Below are 20,327 nucleotides of genomic sequence, written 5' to 3'. Positions count from 1 at the left end.
ATCGGGCTGACGGGCTTCTTCCCGCTCCAGGCTTCTTCTAGAGTCATCCCACGAACACACTTGGTGGGACACACATTCAACAATTAAGCTGCACAACAAACTGCTTCTGCCCACAATGGTTTTGGCAAAGATTTTGCTTTCAGCATGCTTCTTGCCATTTAAAATATTGTTCTATTTTTTCTTTCAGCTACTCCATTTTGTTGTGGTGTATAACTAGCTGTTAGTTGACGACGAATGCCTTATTTCTTGCAATAATTATAAAATTCGTCATAAGTAAATTCTCCTCCTCGATTTGATCTCAGTGTTTTCAAGAGAAAACCAGTTGCTTATCTACAAACGCCTTAAATTCTTTAAATTTCTCGAATGCCTTTGATTTATTCTTTAGTATAAATATAAAAGAAAGTGACGGAGAGGGCACAATGGAGGGAAATGATACACGTGGATTTTTAGTATTTGATGTTTTTGACATATTTAGTGTTTTTATTTAATTTTAAAAAATTAAATTATTTATTCTTCTCTCCTTTATTACACTTTTTTACCAACCACTTTCTTATATATTTTACTTGGTTTACTTTTAAGGCATTTCGGATCTTTAATTCTATTTCGTTTTTCAAAATCGTTTTAATATTTTCTTTCGATTTAAATTTTAAGTTTTTATAAAAGAAATACGGAATTCGATTTTAAAACCTTTAAGTTTACCTTGACTTTCCATTACATTTTCGTTCTCCCTTTTTGTTTTTCATTTTCCTTTTTCTATTCACATTTTGAGGCGTGCGTTCACCCATGGATGGTTCGAAAGGATGATTTATGTCAGCCGACCCCAAATCATTTTGGGATTAAGGCTCTGATGTTGTTGTTGCTGTTGTTGTTGCCTTTGATTTATTCTTTAAGAAATAAACCCAATTTTTTTGCTGAAATCATCAACAGACAATAAGAAGTATCTCTTTTTCCCAAGAGATTCCACCTCAACTGGTTCACATATATCAGTATGGACTAGTTCTAACGGTTTCATAGCGCGTCTTGATTTTCCAATAGGAAAAGGATCTCGGTGATGCTTCCCGAGTATACAACCTTCACAAAGGCTGTCAGGGTATCTATTAAAGGTAGACCCGTGACCATATCCTTTTGTGCCAATAACTTCAATTCTCGAAAATTCAGATGTTCATATCGAAGATGCTAGAGCCAATTGTTGTCTTTCATCATTCCTTGCAAACTCATAATAATTTTCGGTTGAAGACATAAAGGAAATATACGAATCTTTGTTATCTTCACTTTAGTAATTAACTTGTTGTTCTTTCCTTTGATTTTACAAACTGCATTTTCTATATTAATTTTGTGCCCCTTTTCTGTGAGTTAACCCAAACTTAATAAATTCCAAAATATTCCAGGTACATAGTATACATTTGCAATGGTAACATTTGTACCATCCTTTGACTGGATATTAATGTTTCCTTTACCTTTGACAAGAACTTTACTTTTGTTTCCAAAGCTAACTTCTCTTTGAACAGATTCGTCCAAATATGAGAATAATTCCTTATTTCCTGTCATATGATTACTACATCCTGTATCTAGATACCAAATATTGCCTGATTCGGCATCTGGACCTTCTTTGCAAGCCAAAACTAAAGTTTCCTATACTTCAGCAACATTGACTTGTTCAGCTTGATTGTTATTCATTTTTGTTCGACATTCTGATGCATAATGTCCGAACCGTTCACACCTGTGACATTGAACATTTGATTTATCCCGACGTACAAATGATGTTCGCTTGTGGTCACCTGAAGAATTTATATCTACATTCTTATCCTTTCTATAAGAAAAATTATTTTCACCTCTTCCTCGGCCACGACCTCGTCCGCGGCCACCATGATAACCACCATGGTTTGTGACATTTGTCCTACTTTGCAAAGCATGTTCCGAATCGGAACTTTTTCCTCGTTGCCTCATTCTTTGTTCATGCGGAGACAAGGAACCCAACAACCTTTCAATAGATAAGGTTGATAAATAATGGGCTTCTTCAATAGTGGAAGCGACATTATCAAAGTCACCATTCAATGATCGTATGATCTTTTGAATTACCCTTTCATCTGTAATATTTTCTCCGTTAATCTTCATTTGATTGACAATGGATTGTACTCGATCAAAATAAACTTAGATTGACTCAGATTTCTCCATGCTCAATGACTCGAATTCTCCTCTCAATATTTGCAAACGTATTTGCTTAACTCGATCATCACCTTTGTAGGATTTCTGCAGAATATCCCACGCGTCATGCGATGTCTCAGCCATCGATATTTTCCTAAATATAGGCTCTTCCACGCTTGAAAAATATGATATAATGCCTTTTGATCTCTCTTTCTAGTATCTACCAAGAGGGCCTTGGTCTCTTGTGTTAGTGCCTCAAATACTCTTGCATCAGTTTCGTCTGTAAAACCTCCACAATACTCCACAAATCTTGTGAACGAAAAAATACTTTTAATTGGATTGACCAATTATCATAATTTTTTGTATTCAACTTCGGAAGTTGAACTTGGAATGTGGTACTTGTTGATGCTGCCATTATTTAAATAACAAAAAGGTATGAGCCTACGATGACTCTGATACCAAATGTAGGAGTAGGAACTTGCGAATTCCAACACCAAATATAATATAGAGAAGAGATAAATATAATGCTCAAGAAAAATATATTAGCTTCTTACTAATCATAAGAATTTACACATAATTTACACATTACAAAAAATGATAATAACCTCTTACGTTTTACTAAATAATTTAAGAATCAATTGCAAATTCACAGCCATCCTATATTTCTATTTATTAAATATAGTTTATTCAAAGTTGATTTTCTTCAACTTGTACCAATAATTTGACAATAAAAGAGCAGTTATGGTAAACTTATACGTAAGTATGACTAATTGCCAACCACATAATAATATCCGAAAATAAAGTTTTATCATTATCTTGCAAAAAGAAGTTACCAGAACCACTAAAGAAGCAGCATATTGTGACATTACATTTTTCAAAATCTAATCAAAGTGATTTGTGATTTGTGATTGTGATTAGGTAAACTTCACAACATGAGACAAATATTCAAGATTCAACTCATGTCATTCCACAACAAACTAAAGCATCATTTTATCTTCAACAAGCTTATTCATTGTCAAAAATGTCCCATTAATTGATGTTTTACCTAACAAGAGAATAGTAAATCTTTCTTAAAATCGTCTTCAAATGGTAAACCGAACTAAAAATATACATCTAACTCTAATTACACAACTAGATAGAATTCTACCTCCGGTTGTACGATATCATTTTACAATCATCTTATATCTAACTGAGTTTATATGGATTTTTTTTTTGATTTTTTTTAAAAGTTTATAAGGTACATTTTCATTTTTTGACGTCAACATTCAAATTTAACTGACCTTACGTGCAATGTTTTGGGCTTAATGTTTAAGTGAACGGGCTCAGAAAATTTATAGTAAATCTCAGAATCGTTATAACAAAACTCGAAAATTTTATTATAAAGCTTAGAAATTACACCATGAGTTGTATTATAAGTGATGGTATAATTTATGCTCTGCTTAAATTGATACGAAGTACTAATTATTACTGTACTACAAAGTGTATGTGATGTAATTTTAGACCTATTTCAAGCTTACACCTGCTTAAATAAAAATTTGTTCAAAAATGTTGACAATCTAACATATTGTTAGATCAATTGAAAACAACTCATTTGTATTGGTAACATAAGGATAAGACTAGGGCTGAGCAAAACCGTATATCCGATACGGTTTTGAAAACCGTATCGTGTATACGGTTTTTAAATTCACAATTTTGTCGATACGGATCCGACCCGGTTTAACCGTATACCCGTTTTTTTTCCGTATATCCGGTTTTCGTATACCCGGATACGGATTTCACTTGTTTGTTGTTCAGTTTATTGCATACGTGATAAAACAGGTACACCCTAATAATAAATTACATATTAAAATAATCAAAATTTCAATATTCATTATACAAATGCATTAGGGAAAAAAAGTGGACAAGTTAAAGTGATTTTAGTTAATTATTTAGTTTTTGTAAGATATTTTTGGTTTTTTTTTTTTTTTTAATTTTCAAAAACCGTATACCCGGTTTTGTTTTTGCTCGACCTGGATACGATACGGTTTTTTGAAAACCGTATCGTGTATACGGAAATTTGTTTAATTGAAACCGTATATCGTATCGTATCCGTATATTAAAATCGTTTCGTATATTTTTGCTCATCTCTAGATAAGACTAGGTGAATATATTGAGGCATTGTGATTAGGACATGGATCATCTTCATTTCTTTTCTCTCTATTTCCTCTCACAATCTCCTTAAATAATAATTTCCTCTTTCACCCTCATTTTCCTTTATTTTTATGCGTAAATTTAGAACCATTAGATGTTGTCAATATGCGATCCGGATCATTAATAGGTACTTGCCTCTCCATTTCTTTTGAGGAAATGGAGAGAAAATGGGCTCTTGTTATGTTGGCGTTTTAGTGTTGACATAAGTATAGACATTTGTTTTCCATGTGAAAACTCTCTAAGTCTGAGGGTTTTTTTTTTTTTTTTTTTTTAAAGTAAAGAAAGTGTTTTTTACATTCTAGTGAGTACGACACTACTAGCCATACCTATAACTACAACATAAAACCCCAAAGTACTACTAATAACATAAACTAAAACAACATGGTAATTGCATCGGTTATCTATAACGTGTTGATGGCGTTTACGGATGTCCGAACATGAACTTCAAACTCAACATACACAACAAACTTTCTTTGGACGAGTAGCGGCCCATAGGAAAACACCCATCTTTGCTATTCTTGATTGATGAAGCTTCGGAGAAATACCTCGCAACAAGGCCCAAAAAGAGTCTCGGAGATTCATCTCCTTGGCAATGATAATCTTCCTCACGGGAACCAACGAACCCCATAAATCTATCCTTACTGCGTCTTAGTCAATACGAACGAGAAAATACCTACGACAAGACTCAATAAAGCGTCTTAGAGATTCATCTCCTTCACTATGATATACGTTATCTTGAAAACCACAAGACCCTTGACCCAACGTGAGAGAACAAAGTGCACTTACACGTTTATCTCCTTGGCTATGATAAGTCTGAGGTTAAATGTCAACATTTAGCACTAATTTTTTTACTTTCTACTTTCTAGAGAAACGAAGTAATGACTAAGGTCAATGAGGTGGGCATATCAACATTTAATACTTGTGGATAAATATCTCGGAATAATAACGTACCCAAATTCTCATTATAGACAGGTGATATTCGTTTATATTTATAGACGGTCTAAATATTCATCCGTTTTAAGCATAAGACAAATAATAAGTTACATGGTGGAGCCCAAAAATATCACCATTTTAAGCATATTTGATCCGTCTATAATTATAGACGAATATATCCGTCTATAGTGAGACTAATTGCATAACGTAATCATATTTTAAGTTTTTTTTTTTTTTTTTTTTTTTTTTTTTTTTTTTTACAATTTAGCTTTAAGTTAAAGTCAATCGCATTTCCACAAGAAACATTTCCGTATCATTTTTTCCTAGTTGCTAAACGCCTAAAAGTAGTGGCCAATTCGCGGATAATTTCATATTTGGGACCATTTTTTGAGGCCGTTATTTATTTTTGTATGATTAGCGTGCGTATTCCTTTGTTTTTTTAAACTGTTGAAATAAATTCAACATGGAATTCGATCTAAATTGGATCAGATCATGATAGAAAATCTAATTTAAGAGGTCAAGATTTGATTATGTGACTTCCACCTTTAATATTGTTATTGCTATAGCATACTAGAATCATTAGAACATTTTTTTACTCTTGTAATAAACCTTAAGAAAAACCAATGTAATAAAATTGTCAGTGAATAATAATCGAGTGCTTTACTTTGTTCCATCTATGTTTAAAATTTGCTGTTTGATCAAATAAAATTTTGTAAAATATGAGGGTTAGAGTTCGAGTTAGAATTTTGGTGATGGATCCTAAAATCCAAGTAAGATTCTTTTATTTTATTTCCATACGAATTTTTTATGATTCTGTTATGGAAATAATGTTGAAAACTAAACTAATTATTATAACTAGTTTAGATCCGGCGCAATAAATGTGCGGTATTTATAGAATTTTTATTTTTATATTACTTAATTAGGTTAGACCCATGCATTAAATACACGGCTTATAATTTTTTTTATTTTTTTTTTACTAAATTAGATATATGATAGTGGTATCTCATTAGTTGTTCATTTTTCTCACCATTGCATTTTGTGTTGAGAAATAAAAAGTTGAAACTGAAAATTAATTAAAAGAATTGAGTAGCATGTTGAAATGTACTTTTGTAAATAATATCTTTTTTATAATGCAAAGTTAAGGATTCCAATTTATAAATTTTCTCATTTTTTTCGTCTCGAAAGTAATTAAAAAGGTTTAATTTGGTTTCATACATAGTATATGAGTCAAATCATTTTCAGATAATAGAATCAGTAAAATATTTAATAAATCATAGTTTGATACAATTTTTTTTATTAAAATATTTTAATTAAAAGATTATAGATTAGAGTTTAGTCAAAAAAATATAATTTGATGAAAAGATTAATTTTAATGAAAAGATAATATGTTAATGAAATAAATTATTATGATTATTAGTTACCTTAGTTAATCTATACATAAGTGTTATTAGTTACCTTATTTAGAAAGATGCTTTTTGGAGGGAAAATTTGTGAGATTGCCTATTCATTTAGTAAATAGGGGATGGGGGTCTAACAAAGTTTATTTAGCAAAACGGGGTTCAAAAGAAACACCCAACACATCGCATAGGGTGTTTCACGAACGACTTGTCAAATGCGTCAATTGGCTTGGGTACGGGTTAATTCGGACCAGGTAAGTTTGTGTAAGGATTTGGGTCAGATTTGGTCTAGTCATGTTCAGGCCATTTTCGGGTTTCGAGTCGATTTAGGTCCTCAATTGAAGTGAGAATCGTGTTCTGGTCGGGTTATTCAGAACAAGTCACCCGAATCAAGTCGTTTTTACAAGGTTTAATGAGGGAGATGTGAAAAGGCAAAAAGATAAAGCGGAATAATTCAAAGGAATTGACTAAAACACGAAGGTGGAAGAAATCAAACAAAAGGATGGAGCAACAATATTGAACTGATCCAAACGGGCCCATAATCCTCACAAGCCTCTAAGAAAAGAAGGCAACTGAAATGAGCCAAGATAACAAATGGAATTGTTCCAAACAGGCCCATTTATTAAATGAGCTAACATGCGTGATGCATCAATTTTATATCCTGCCTACTAAAGATCGTCGACAATTTACTAATTATCGTCGACAATTTTAATGAACTTCCAAACTTGCCCCTCCCTCACACTCCCCCTTATATTTTCCATATTATTCAAAAACTAACCATTCACACTTCCAAATTTTGAAAAAAAAACCCGACTCACATAACAACAAAAAACCGTTTCGACCGCATCATTTCCGTCATCAAATTCAAACATTCAACAAGGTATGTGATTGTTATTAATATTTTTTTTTTAGTATTTTCTTAGTTTGTAAATTTGTGACTGAATTAGGATAGATGCCTTTATTGTAGACGGAATTAGGATAGATGCCTTGATTTGAATCGGATTAAGTCGTGTTTTGCAAAAAAACAATCGCAAAATTCAAAAAAAAAAAAAAAAAAAACCTGGGTTGGGACGAAGAACATTTTCGTCCAGGTCCAGGCCCAGACGAAAATGTTCTTCGTCCATTATGGGTCTTGGACGAAAAACATTTTCGTCTGGGCCTGGACCTGGACGAAAATGTTCTTCGTCCAAGCCCATTTTCGCGTTTTTTTTTTCTTTTTTTTTTTTTAATTTCTCGTTTGTTTTTCTTTTTTTTAACAACTTATTTTTCCGTCTTGTTTTGTTATCGTTAAAAACTAATAAATTATTAATAATAAACCTCGTCCGTGGCGAACTCGTTGTAAAATTATTTATTTTATTTTTAAAATTTTTTAAAACTTATTTTTCCGTCTTGTTTTGTTAGCGTTAAAAACTAATAAATTATTAATAATAAATCTCGTCCATGGCGAACTCGTTGTAAATTTATTTATTTTATTTTTTAAATTTTTTTAAAAAAAAAATTTCCGTCTCGTTTTGTTTTCGTAAAATATTAATTAATTATTACTAATAAACCCCGTTCGGGGATATTTTGTTTTATTTTAATTTTTTAATTTACTTAAACTTATATTTATAAATTCTTTGTTTTATTAATGTTGAAATATGTGTCCTCCGACAATAATGCGATCACAATTGTCGATCATATTGATCACATGTTTAAATCTCATCTTAAGAATACGTAAGGGATGATTCATTTTATAGTCAACTCATCAACATTAATCGGTAACGATTGGCTTGCTAGAGTTTGACGTTACTGTCGTGGGACAGTGGTAGTCAGTTGATCCCTTAAGGTCACACCTAAAGGATGATGCCCTTATCTGTAAAGTTGATTAATTGTATGACGATACAAGTTGATCAATTCCTTAAAATTGAACAATTCATTTGTGAGAGAGAATATGATAATCTTATTGTAATGGGATTAAATAAGATTTATTTTAGTAATAAAATGCTTTGTTACTAAAATTATTTATTGTTTGAGAAACAATAGAGATAAGAATGAATGGTTAATTATAATTACAAAATGTTGTGAATTATAATTATATGACCCATTTTATTTATGTGATCAAGTATTACTAGTCAATTTGTTGTATGTAATTTAATTAATTTATAAAATGATATTTATGTGATAAATATGCATTAAATTAATTAATAACATGTATCATACTACATGTAACATATTGTGTGACAATTGACAAATTGACAAAATAAAATGGTAGTCCATTTTATATAGATGGACCGAAATAATGAGTGTAAAGGGTGTTAGTGGGTGAATTATTTTATGAGATAAAATAAGCTAATGATAACTAACCTACACCTAGCCTTACAAGCCTAAGGTATAGAAAAGAACAAAAGGAAAAGTGAAGGACCATATATTGGTCCTCCTCCTCACCAAAACCGGTGGCCATTCTCTCATCAAGAGAGTTTTTTGTTCTCATATATTTTCTAATACACTCAACCACTCAACATACATGCAAACTCTCTCTCTTGTTCATCTTTCTCCAAAAATTAGAGAAATTATGATCAAATTGTTCATAAAAGATTACTAAAATTATTAATGTAATATATGAGTGTTAATAATCAATTTTAAGGTAAACTACTAAACTAATATCTAGCTAATATTATTTAGTGGGGATATGGGATAATCTTGGGTGCAATCAAGAGGAGAATCTCTACTTTGGGATTTTTGGAGGATCATCCTAATATTCATTATAGCTCAAGAACTAACAAGTAGGAGATCTTGTCGGTGCCCATAATGGCCGAAATATTCATATGGTATGAATCGATTTTTCCTTACTCTTTTCTAGTTTTGCATGCATAAGATCTTTAAGTTTTTATGACTAAAACTTTAAACTAAAATATGTGATATTTAAAACATGATTTCCAACAATTAATTTAAGTAATCAATGCGTTTTTATTATTTTTTGAATAGATGGCCGGTGGAGGAAAAGAGTGTCACGTTCGAGCTTGAAAGGGGCTCCAGTTTGAGTCTGAGGTTGGAGATGGTAGTACCCAGTCGTGGACTGCGGATCAGTTGGAGGAGGTGGCTCGGTCTGGTGAGGAGGAGGCGGGTGATGAGCGAGTGCGTAGGGTGCCTCGTAGACGGGATGAGGAGGGGCGTTTTCAGCGGATGTCGGATGGTAGTTTTAGTAGTGTCGTGGCTCCGAAGAAGAAGAAGTCGGGTAAGGATGTCTCTTGGTTAATTTCCGATCGTGTTCTGGGTGGTCTGATGTTTCCCCACGTGATTCCCAGCTTTGGGGGGCACATTGCCAACACCTTATGGCCGACTTCTAATGAGGTCGGTCGAACAGTTTTGACGGGTTACCACCGATTTGGTAGGACGAGGTTGTTGAGTTGTTGGCAACTACCTTCGGCCGTTCAGACTATGTATGACGGTAGTGGTCTTTCTCACCTATTAGATTCCATGGCCGAGTATTTTAACATGCCCCTTATTTCTGCTTTCGTTGAGAGATGACAACCCGACACTAACAGTTTTTACATGCCTTTTGGGGAGATGTCCATACTCCTTCACGATGTTGCGTAGATCTTAGGTGTTCGGGTTGATGGTAACTGTTGTAAGGTGGAGAGTAAGGACGGGACGTTGGCGGATCCCCTTATGTTTGTTTGTGGCTTCTTTGAGATTTCAGCAAACGAGTTGAGGTTGTCGTTAAACCCTAGTAAGAAGGCCCCTATTTACAAGAGTGGGGGTATATTGGTAGATGCAGTTTGTGACATGGCGACAGCTAGTTGTGATGTTGTTTTTGCTTAGGGGTTTTTGGCTGCGGTGTTGGAGTCGACACTTTTTGTCGACAAATCAGGTGATAGGTTACGTCCTCAGTTGTTTTCTTTAGTGAATGATACTGATTGTGTACACCACTACGCTTGGGGAGCCGGTGTACTAGCCTTCATGTACCGACAGTTGGGTGTGGCTTCATGTGCTGGTGTGAAGACTATTGGTGGTTGCTTGACTTTGTTGCAATCGTGGATCTATGAGTATTTTCCTATGTTCAAACCCGGTCCACCTTCGGTAATTGACCCTACTTAGTCTCGGTCGTGTTCTTGGAGATCCGTTGGTCCCTTCGCTCAAAATGCGGAGAAATTGTTGGAGTATCGGAGGTTGTTAGATGGGCTTACTTATGCTTCCATTAGGTGGGATCCGTACGGGCCGCGTCAGGAGGAGTATCATCCTCGTACTCTGTTTGCCGGTTGTGTTCATTTCATGGACATAGCCGAGCCGTACCAGCCTGACCGGTGTTTACGACAGTTTGGGTATGTGAAGATAATACCCAATCCCATTACGAGAACGGTAGCGCATCGTCCTGCTTCGGGGATAGGGTACGAGGTTAGTGTCGGGGCTGCGATTGCTGATCATCTTTGGGATTGCTCGGAGGATCACTTGGTTCACCTTTCTCGTAGATCGAGACCAGTTAGTTTCCCGGGTGAGACGACGCCAGATTATGAGGATTGGTATAATGAGAATTCTCACCCGTTGATCATTGATCCCGACCACCATGATGCCCCCGCTGCACATGATGATTTTGATATTCCTACTGAGGTAATAATTTTACTTACCGTTGTTGTAATAATTGTTTAATTTTCTTACTGTCGATAATTTTTAAAATGTCTTAGTTATTTTTGTCAATTTGCAGACTGCACGTGCTGTAATGTTTCAGTTTGCCGAAGCCGGAAAGATTGTCGATGACAAGAAACAACTCTGCCTACTCGAACCCGAACTCGTGCATGCTCAACGGCGGACGGCTCTCTACGAGTTACCCTACTCGGACGTCCTCCAGGGTTCTCGTTCACCCGAGGCTCGTTTACATCCTCCTCAACCGGATGTATCTCAGAGTAAAGGCCATCGAACATGGATGATCTCATACTCGGATCTGCATTCCGAATTTCATCGAATAACTCCTCCAATCGATCATCGTCACAAGCCGGCATTGCCTCGGAACCATCGTACTTCAACTTCCTCCAAAATGCATGTAACACATCAACAGGGACCCGAGATCCGTTTCTAGCAATGCGATGAAGTGAACAAGCACATATCAAACCAAGTGTAGTAGCCTTTACACAACCGCAATTGATCATCAAGGCATCTTCCGTCATCTTGGCACCTCTTTCGAATTTTCCACGCAATTCAATGATGACATTCTTTGATATTTTATAAGAAAGTCTGGAAAATAATCGATGAATCCCCGTCAACCGCCTCGATCTAGATAACTCCAACGAGTGTCGGATCTCAACATGTTGCGTTTCCATCAAAGAATGAAACCGAATCCACATGCTATCAATGGCCAGTTTCGCGCTATTCAACCATCTCTTCAAATTCGCATGAGCCGACTCAACCCGGGATGTAGAAGTGTTCTCAAAATGAGTTATCTTGGTTGTTCTATACTTGGCCCATTTTTCCAAGTGCGGGAACCATTGCCTCTCAATATAAGCCGCCACTCCCGCCCATTGCCTTGCGAAATTGCCCCACGCCACATTAAACTTATCTTTGGTCTCCGCCTCGACAACCACTTCAAACAAGTTACAAGTTATGTGCTTAGCCCAACTATCCCGACCCGTGATATCAAGTGCTTTCGTCTCAACGTTAGAATATATATGCCAAAGACATAGCAAGTGAGACGAATCCGGAAAAACAGTGGGAATCGCGTTCAACAAACCTGCCTCGCAATCAGTAACAATAGCATTAGGTTGAACGGCATCATTGAGAAGGGCCTTCAGTTTCCGTAAGACCCACAGATATCCATCCTCGGACTCATGTTTCACAAGATCATACGCGATGACAAAGCTCTTCCCGACGGATGTGACTCCAACCATCTCAACAAGCGGAAGACGGTATAAATTTTTCTTGTACGTGGAATCGATCAGTACCACATAATATTATGATCGAAACATCTTAACGGCTTCTGGATGAGCCATGAACACGTGGGTTAGCTCATCGGTCTCCTGATCAATGACCCAATAATGAACGTACTTATGCTGAACCGCAAGTGCTAGCATCTGTTGTGCCGGGTTTCTCCCATCTCTTTCCTCGGCCCTTACTTTCTGAGAACGATTGTACATTTGTCGCCGATTAGGTCTTGACTTTTCCGGATTCCGCTGATGCAAACCCGCACTAATAATTGCCGGTCTAACGTGAGCTCTAACTTGGGCATCGATATAAGCCAACTCATCTTCATCAAATTTTGCAAAGTATCTGTCGCCGTCACAATACAACGTTAAAGCATGATTATGAAACCCGGATCTCATGACAAGCTTCCACTTATTCTCTTGCAATTCAACAACTTTCATTGAAAATTTGCATTTGCACCACGCGGTAGCCGTGTTACCTCTCATTAAAGAATCGGCATCCTTATTTACGGGACCTCTTCCACCCATCCGACAAACAAAATAATCTTGTCTCAAATTCGCGTTACGACCAACTCTCTTGTTGCTTGCTCTTTTTATACCAAACCCGAGTCGGAGTCCGATCTCATATGCCCAATTAAACGCTTCCATACTTGATGCAAAGAATATGGTAGTCGTAAAATGATCTGAGTAATCAATACCGTCTCCATCGTTATTCACATGCGCACGCATTTTGATAAATTAGTTAATAATTAATTATTTTGTACGAAACGAGTCGGAAAAAATAAAAATAAAAAAAATATAATACAAAGACGGTAATTAATTATTTTAATTGTTTTATACAAAATGAGTCGGAAAAAATAAAGAAAAAAATATAATATAAAGACGGTAATTAATTATTTTAATTGTTTTATACAAAACGAGTCGGAAAAAATAAAAAATAAAAAAATATAATACAAAGACGGGAATTAATTATTTTAATTGTTTTATACAAAACGAGTCGGAAAAAATTAAAAAAAAAATATATATAAGACGGAAAAAAAAATTACACGAAATGGCCCATACTGGACGAAAAGATTTTTCGTCCAACACCTGCCCTAGACGAAAATTCTCTTCGTCCAGCCCATTTCGTCTTTTTTTTTTTTTTTTTCGATTGCATTTTCAACTAAATCCGTTACGAATTCTATCATAATTCCGTCTACAATCAAGGCATCTATCCTAATTCGGGATTCAATCGATAATAAAACATAAATTTTAGACAAAACTAAATCGTAAACTCACCTCGTTACTAGCTTCATTGTTGAAATCGTTGTTAAAATCGTTCCCGTTCATGTTGTTAATTACAAATACCGCATTTTTTTTTTTTGAAAAACCGTCTTTTTTTTTGTTTGAAATATTTTAGTGAGACGGTGACTTGTGTTTTAGTGAGACGGAAATTGCATTTGTGTTTTAGTGAGACGGATATGGAGTTATGTTATGGAGGGCAAACTTGGAAATTGACATTAATTGTTGACGATAATTAGTAAATTGTTAGCAAGACCCTTTTATATTATTAGGGTACAAACTCATGTTACACATTAAAGGTGAAAGATTATCCTTATAAATGTCCAAAGAATATAATAGTACGAGGCCTTTTGGGAGGGAGCCCGAGAGTAAATTCGTGAGGACTTTGTCTAAAGCGGACAATATCAAACTATTATGCACAATGGACACCGACGCAACAGAGTCTCAATAGAAAGTATTCACGCTTTCGCACAACCTCTTCAAAATAGCCATTGTCGTAAAATTCCGAGTAAATAAAAAATAAATTATTACATTTAATTGATACAAAAATCAAATTAAATTAATCAATAAAAAAACTAAAAACTAAAAAAAAATTACTCCGGTATCTCCCCTCCCCTACTCCCCACCACCACCTAATTAATTATTATTAAAAAAATAAAACAAAACAACACAGCCATCCCGTATCTCCCTTTCCTACCACCTCCGCCCCCACCACTGTCCAAGCCAACAACCAACCCAACCACCCCATCCAACCTTTCGCACCACCTACTACAGTCCATCCGTCACCCCCAACCTCCAGCCGACAATCCGACACCGTTGCAAACGCACCACCCAGCCGTCCTTCCTCACCAACACACCACCCAACCGCCTCGCAATGACCACCCTCATCGGACCATCGTCACCGCGCCAACCCCTAACCACCGCGCATACCCAGAACAACCGTCAACTACCGTACCTTCCATCACTCAAACCCTAATTAAAAATAATTGCTAAGCATATTCATTTCAGTAAAATTAAACCTAATAATTTTATTAAAATGTTCAATAATTGCTAAAAAAACAAAATTACATTGGTGAATTATTATTCATTGTTCAAGTTTTTGAGTAATTAGATTCAATATTAGGAGAAGATGTATATAGAAGAGTTAATTTAATTATGTTTAGGAAAAGGGTATAATATGAAAATTTTATGAAAAAGAGTATTTAAAAAAGTAATTCCGTTATTTTTTTGACAGAGGCGTCCTAATGAATTTGATAATCATAATACATTTAACAAATTACATGTCCAATATGATATTCTTAATTTAATCAAACACACAAAAATCTAAAAACGGCCCAGCTTACAAACAGTACAAACTGGTTGACTCGAAAGTTTTATAACTAAGATGACCTGATAAAATACCCCATGCAATATGGATGCATGTTATACAACCACATTAAAACGTTAATCGGAAATTTTAAGGTGACCATGACCAAATCTACATAGTAACTTCCACTCTTTGGGCGAAGCGCATTAGCTAGTTCCGGCATTTAGATTTTTTCTCCATGGCTCTTGGAGCTGCAAATAACAAATATTTATTTATACAAGAACATTGTAAAGTGATAGGATATTGTATGATTTGGAGAGTGGAATTACATACCTAAGCCAATTGCATCAGAACCCTTCATAATCTTCAGCCTTTTGCATGAATCGATGAACATCCTGCATATGTAACAAAGCATCAGTGAGAAGTAATTGACAGATTTTACAAAACCCGTTCAGAACATCTATGATTCAATGAACAGCTTCGCAACATTTATACATACAATCACAAGTTCACAAGTTCTATAAGGATTATATGGAAAGTTCATTTTCTCGTTCTACTAGTCACTAGGGGTACAAAAATTGACCAGTAATTCTTGGATAGACCTAAACAGAAATGAGGATAGAGAACATAACACGGAACTCTGATTAGAACTTCCAACAAAAGATCTGTTATACAACGAAAGCAAGCTCTGACCATGCTATAAAACGATAGGTTACAGTACTTTAAAGTTTCCGAAAATTAATTATGCGAAGTCACACAATTATTCCTAATGATCCCTGCAAGACGGAATTCGACTCCAAGAAAACAATAACATTTCACCTCCAAAATGTTTCTAGCCTTGAATAGTATACCAACTAAATAACTAAAGGCTTGTTTGGATCAAGAGATTTGGAGGCAAGGGAGACAGAGATGCAATGTTAGAATCGCACATAGGCTTGGGCTGCGCCCACCGAGGAGGAGAGAGAGTGTCCACATTACAAATCCAAGGAGGTTCCAACCCAAAACCAATTGGCAATGGGTGGCGTAGCCCCTTGGGTTATAAGCTAGATCAAACATCTCTATTTCTCCGATGTACGAGACCTAACATGTGATTCTTCACATGCAAAATCTCTTGTTTGGTTAGCAAATTGAAGTAAGGGGAAAATAGAGGGATCCGTTTTCCCTTCTCCAAGCCTAATCCAAATCTCTCTAACACATGAGCAAATTTAAAGGGGAAACTTTTTTGCTCAATTCCCCCTTCACTTCCCTTCCCTAACCTCCCTCCACACCTAAGGGCTTGTTTGGATTGAGGCAATTGGAAAAAAAAAATACTTTGTTCGGTTGACAATAAAGGGTAGGAAGGAAATGGAGGGACACATTTTCCCTCTTCCAACAAAAAATCAAAAACTTTCCGATAGAAAGATTTAGAGGGAGAACTCCATTAATCAATTCCCGAGGAACAATTTGAGTTCTATCTAACAGAAAACATGGATTCACCATACCATACATTTTCAAAATGAAGACCGATACTGCCTACAGGAGTACAGGAAGAATACACTTTACTCCCTTTATTCATTTGGATTCACAATATTTTCATATATGACACAAGTTATAAGGAAGGGGTAAGTGGGAAGGTGGGCGGAGGATGCAGGGAAAATAGTGGAAAGGTAGTAGTCTGGTAGAACATAATCTTTGAGAGAATAGTGTTTTTATGGTCAAAATTTACCCAACAGTGAAGTAATGAATTGGATAGAATAGCCCATAAAGGAAAAATGAAATTTTTTGTCCATCCAAATGAACGGGCGGAGTATTTATTTACAGTTGAATGTTTGGCATCTTTATCCTCAGAAAAGGATTACAGGAACCTTATTATTACGTTTCAAGCAATAGATGGTGGACACTAGCCCATAATGGAGGACATTATACCCTTGATCAGCCATTTTCAAACAGTCATAGATAACAGATGATGTATAAGCCTAATAAGTCGTGTTAATCAATCGAGGCTTAAAATATAAGGCACTCTAGGAGCAATCACTAGTCATTCATGAAACACAAAATTCAGAAAGTGGATACGGCAGTGAGAATGAGCATGAGATAAAATCGAAGAAATTGTTCAACAAGCCACATGTTTCATAAAGACGCAATTTAGGCTGGTTGCCTCACACATTCTGAGAGTCAGACTTGTGGATACTAGCAGCCTTCCACGTTGATTAGAAAATTTATAATAGCATGGTTAGGAGTTAGGCCTTGGTTTGATTCGAGGTGATTGTTAGCAGAACAATAATTGAAAAATACAAAGAAAATAAGATGAGTGGGGCTGATAGGGGAAGGAGATTAAGATGGGCCAATAAGTACCCCATAGAGGATCATAGTTCACGTATCACCCTCGCGTCACCTTCACCATTCCCTTTATTCCCCTAAGTGACAAGTACCCGCAGTAAAGCAAGCTCTTAGAAGTAGTCCGAGACGTCCGACACTTTGACCCAATAGTCGGTTTAGATTTTAACTCGAATAACTTTCTTTTTTTCCAAGTTCAAGCCTTCTTCTGCATACAATCTACTTCATATTTTTGATCCTATTCAGCAGGTTCTTGGCAATAGTTTCAGCAATCTTACATGTTAGATGTACAAGGTTAATGCTCTAAATTCATGCATCCTCAAAGCATCAAAAAATTTTACTACATGAAACTGGATGGCAAGTCTACTAGCTGAAGAAATTCTGAACTCCTAGCATTTCATAGAATTCAAAACAAGTCATCATGAACAAATTGCCGGGGCGATTACACAGAGAGTACAGTGAGAAACTTACTCCCATGGGACATCACCAACAAGCATCCAATCACCGTCCTTGTCCTCGAAGGTCAGAACATATTCCGAACCATGCAGCAGATCCTTCAACTTGATGTCACTCATATTTTCTTTTCCAGATGCACCATGTGATCCACACTGACCTGAAAAACACAGAGATTCAGTATTAATCTTACCCATAGTGCCATGAGGTTCACAACTTAACAGATTCAAAATAACAGAGAAAACCAACTGACCAAGTTTGTGCCACCGATGGTAATAAAATTACAGGCTTGAAGTGTGCACATCATGAAGGCTTACCTAGAGTGAAGCAGCTGAACATTTTCTCAAGGCCAGATGACAATTCTTCATAAGTCGAGTAAATACTGAGATCAACCTTTCTCAGATACGGAGCACCATCCATGCTAACCTTGACAAAAAGTGGATCCATGTTCTTTGAGTTGGTAGCCAAGGTATTTTTCCTGAATGACCTGATAGGAGGCCATCCTACAACTTGCGCCCTGCCAAGAATTGGAAAACAATATCCATCAGCTCCAGTCCATAAACTATTGCAGACTTTCCACGGTAATTAGAGCTAATTCTACTTTAAACAGTTGACACCCATTAGTAGTAAGTAGCACACAAAAAATCATTCTAGCACAGGCTGTTCGACATTCACACTTACTTAGCGGCAGGAGCAGTAGTGTTGCTGTTGGAACGAGGCAATTCCTGAACAGCAGCTTTTTGAGGAGCTTGGGGTGCTCCTAAATTTCCTGAAACTTTCCCTTGAGCCACTGGTTTCGGAACATCAGCAGCAGACTTAAACATCCAATTAGCCTCAGCAGGAGTCTTCTCCATAGTATCAGAAAACCCTCTTTTACTCCCAGAGACAAAAGCTTTGCCGTCTTTCAAAGGAAACAACAAACAGAAATCTTCAGGGTCTCTCTCTCTCTCAGGAGACTGAGACCCCGGGAGTCCAAGCCTTAGCTCAGTAGCCTTAAAATTAAGGTTGACTTTATTACTCGAAACATTCGAGCTGTCAACAGAAGAAGAAGAACAATCAGACAGTCCAAAGTAGTTATGCTCTTTCAGTCCGGATTCCGGAGACGTAGGAGAAGGCACCAATGAATCATTGCTTTGCCCTCCCCCCTCAATACCTAGTAGTGGTAGTGGGGGAGACATCAATCAATTTCTTCTAAAAACAATCAAATCAAATCTAATCCAATACTCCTTAATTAACCAAACACTACCCCCCAACTCCTTAACACCTGCAAACAATCCTTTATATCATCAAATTTAACACAAATTCCATCATCTTTAAAAAGCACATAAATATAAATAAACACTACATAAAGTGAAAACAAAATTCAAACACCCTTTTTTTAAAGGATCTAAAACAGGATTATTGTATTCAAAGCTTTAAACTTTCTTTTATGTTCATCTTTTTAGCATAACTTTAACAAATTGTCATATGAATATTAGCCAAGAAATCAGTCAAAAGAAGATGACTAGCTGCAACTTGAGTCATAATTCCTCCAATTTATTATTAATTCATAACTTTCTTCCAGAACCCAAAAGTAATTAAACAATAAAATACTAAAAACAATCATAATTACAAGAGTAAAAAAAAAAAAGTAAATTACAACAAAAAGTAATTTATAAATCTACACCAAGGTAAAGCACAAACCCTTTCTACAATAATTAACAAAAATTTAAACTGAAATTATGCATGCAAATAAATCTTAAAATAAAATCAGGGTAAAAAATGAGCTTCATCAGTGTTACTTAAACACTATACAAAAACAAGTCAAGTAAATAAAATCAACACATAAAAGTGTGAAATTTAGAGAGTAATTTCAACAGATCATAAGCGAAAAAGAAGTAAAATGAACAACAAAAAAAATGGGTAGGGTGAAAAACTTACTTTAGTTAAAGAAAGTAAGTTAAGGTTGTAGATCAAGTTTATTTAGAGGAACACAAATGTAGTTGAAGTATTTTGTTGAGGTGACAAAGTATGATTTATTTATGAGTAACACAGTTGAAGAAGAAGAGAAAAAAAAGTGAGGTTTTTAGAGAGAGAGAGAGAGATTAAGAACCCTCCATTAAGCAGAAAGCAACAAAAGTTTAAGCTCTAGAAATTTGTTCTATGGAAATTAAAGCAAATTAGTTGGAACAAAATCCCATGTGACGGCATGTATCCGTTACTTTGGAATGACGGATATTATTTTTCCTCACAAATGACCCAAGTAGAGGAGGGAAGGAAGTACATGGGGGTGCCCTCACCTTGTCCCCCCTATCCGTTTTGTGAGTGGCATTATCCGTCATTTGTTTCGACTCGTCTTCAGCAAGACTAATTGTATTTTTGGATCTTAAAGATTAAAACCGTCTCACTCTATGAAATGGTCTTTTTATTTATAAA

General features: G+C 35.7%; 2 protein-coding genes across 3 annotated transcripts; both read right to left on the bottom strand.

The window, feature by feature from the left end:
• Positions 1-12,586: 12,586 nt before the first annotated feature.
• On the bottom strand, positions 12,587-13,285 carry LOC141639023 (uncharacterized). The gene has a single exon (XM_074448204.1). It carries the CDS (start codon positions 13,283-13,285, stop codon positions 12,587-12,589), a length of 699 nt encoding a protein of 232 aa, XP_074304305.1.
• Positions 13,286-15,038: 1,753 nt separating this feature from the next.
• Positions 15,039-20,034, bottom strand: LOC141639019 (auxin-responsive protein IAA8-like). Of its 2 annotated transcripts, none has more exons than XM_074448198.1 (6): positions 19,833-20,034; positions 18,594-19,176; positions 18,230-18,429; positions 17,931-18,072; positions 15,477-15,538; positions 15,039-15,394 (listed from the first exon to the last, which is right to left on the bottom strand). In XM_074448198.1, the coding sequence occupies exons 2-6, from the start codon at positions 19,088-19,090 to the stop codon at positions 15,354-15,356; spliced, it is 942 nt and encodes a 313-aa protein (XP_074304299.1). In that variant the 5' UTR covers positions 19,091-19,176; positions 19,833-20,034; the 3' UTR covers positions 15,039-15,353. The 2 variants fall into 2 exon arrangements, with proteins under 2 accessions (XP_074304299.1, XP_074304300.1); XM_074448199.1 differs by having other exon boundaries at positions 18,594-19,188; positions 19,833-19,936.
• Between the last annotated feature and the right edge of the window lie 293 nt (positions 20,035-20,327).

This window comes from Silene latifolia, unplaced genomic scaffold, assembly GCF_048544455.1.
Source record: "Silene latifolia isolate original U9 population unplaced genomic scaffold, ASM4854445v1 scaffold_257, whole genome shotgun sequence".
NCBI lineage: Eukaryota > Viridiplantae > Streptophyta > Magnoliopsida > Caryophyllales > Caryophyllaceae > Silene > Silene latifolia.
The sequence above is the reverse complement of the archived record's forward strand: the minus strand, read 5'-3'. Positions and strand labels throughout refer to the sequence as shown.

Bases quoted from the DNA above. Each gene is read 5' to 3' on its own strand.
- LOC141639023 (XM_074448204.1), bottom strand. From the start codon at position 13,285: ATGCGTGCGCATGTGAATAACGATGGAGACGGTATTGATTACTCAGAT.
- LOC141639019 (XM_074448198.1), bottom strand. From the start codon at position 19,090: ATGTCTCCCCCACTACCACTACTAGGTATTGAGGGGGGAGGGCAAAGC. The intron at 18,073-18,229 runs GTAAGCCTTCAT...TGTGTTTTTCAG, and splicing joins GTTCAGCTGCTTCACTCTAG to GTCAGTGTGGATCACATGGT. The intron at 15,395-15,476 runs GTATGTAATTCC...TGTTATTTGCAG, and splicing joins TTCTGATGCAATTGGCTTAG to CTCCAAGAGCCATGGAGAAA.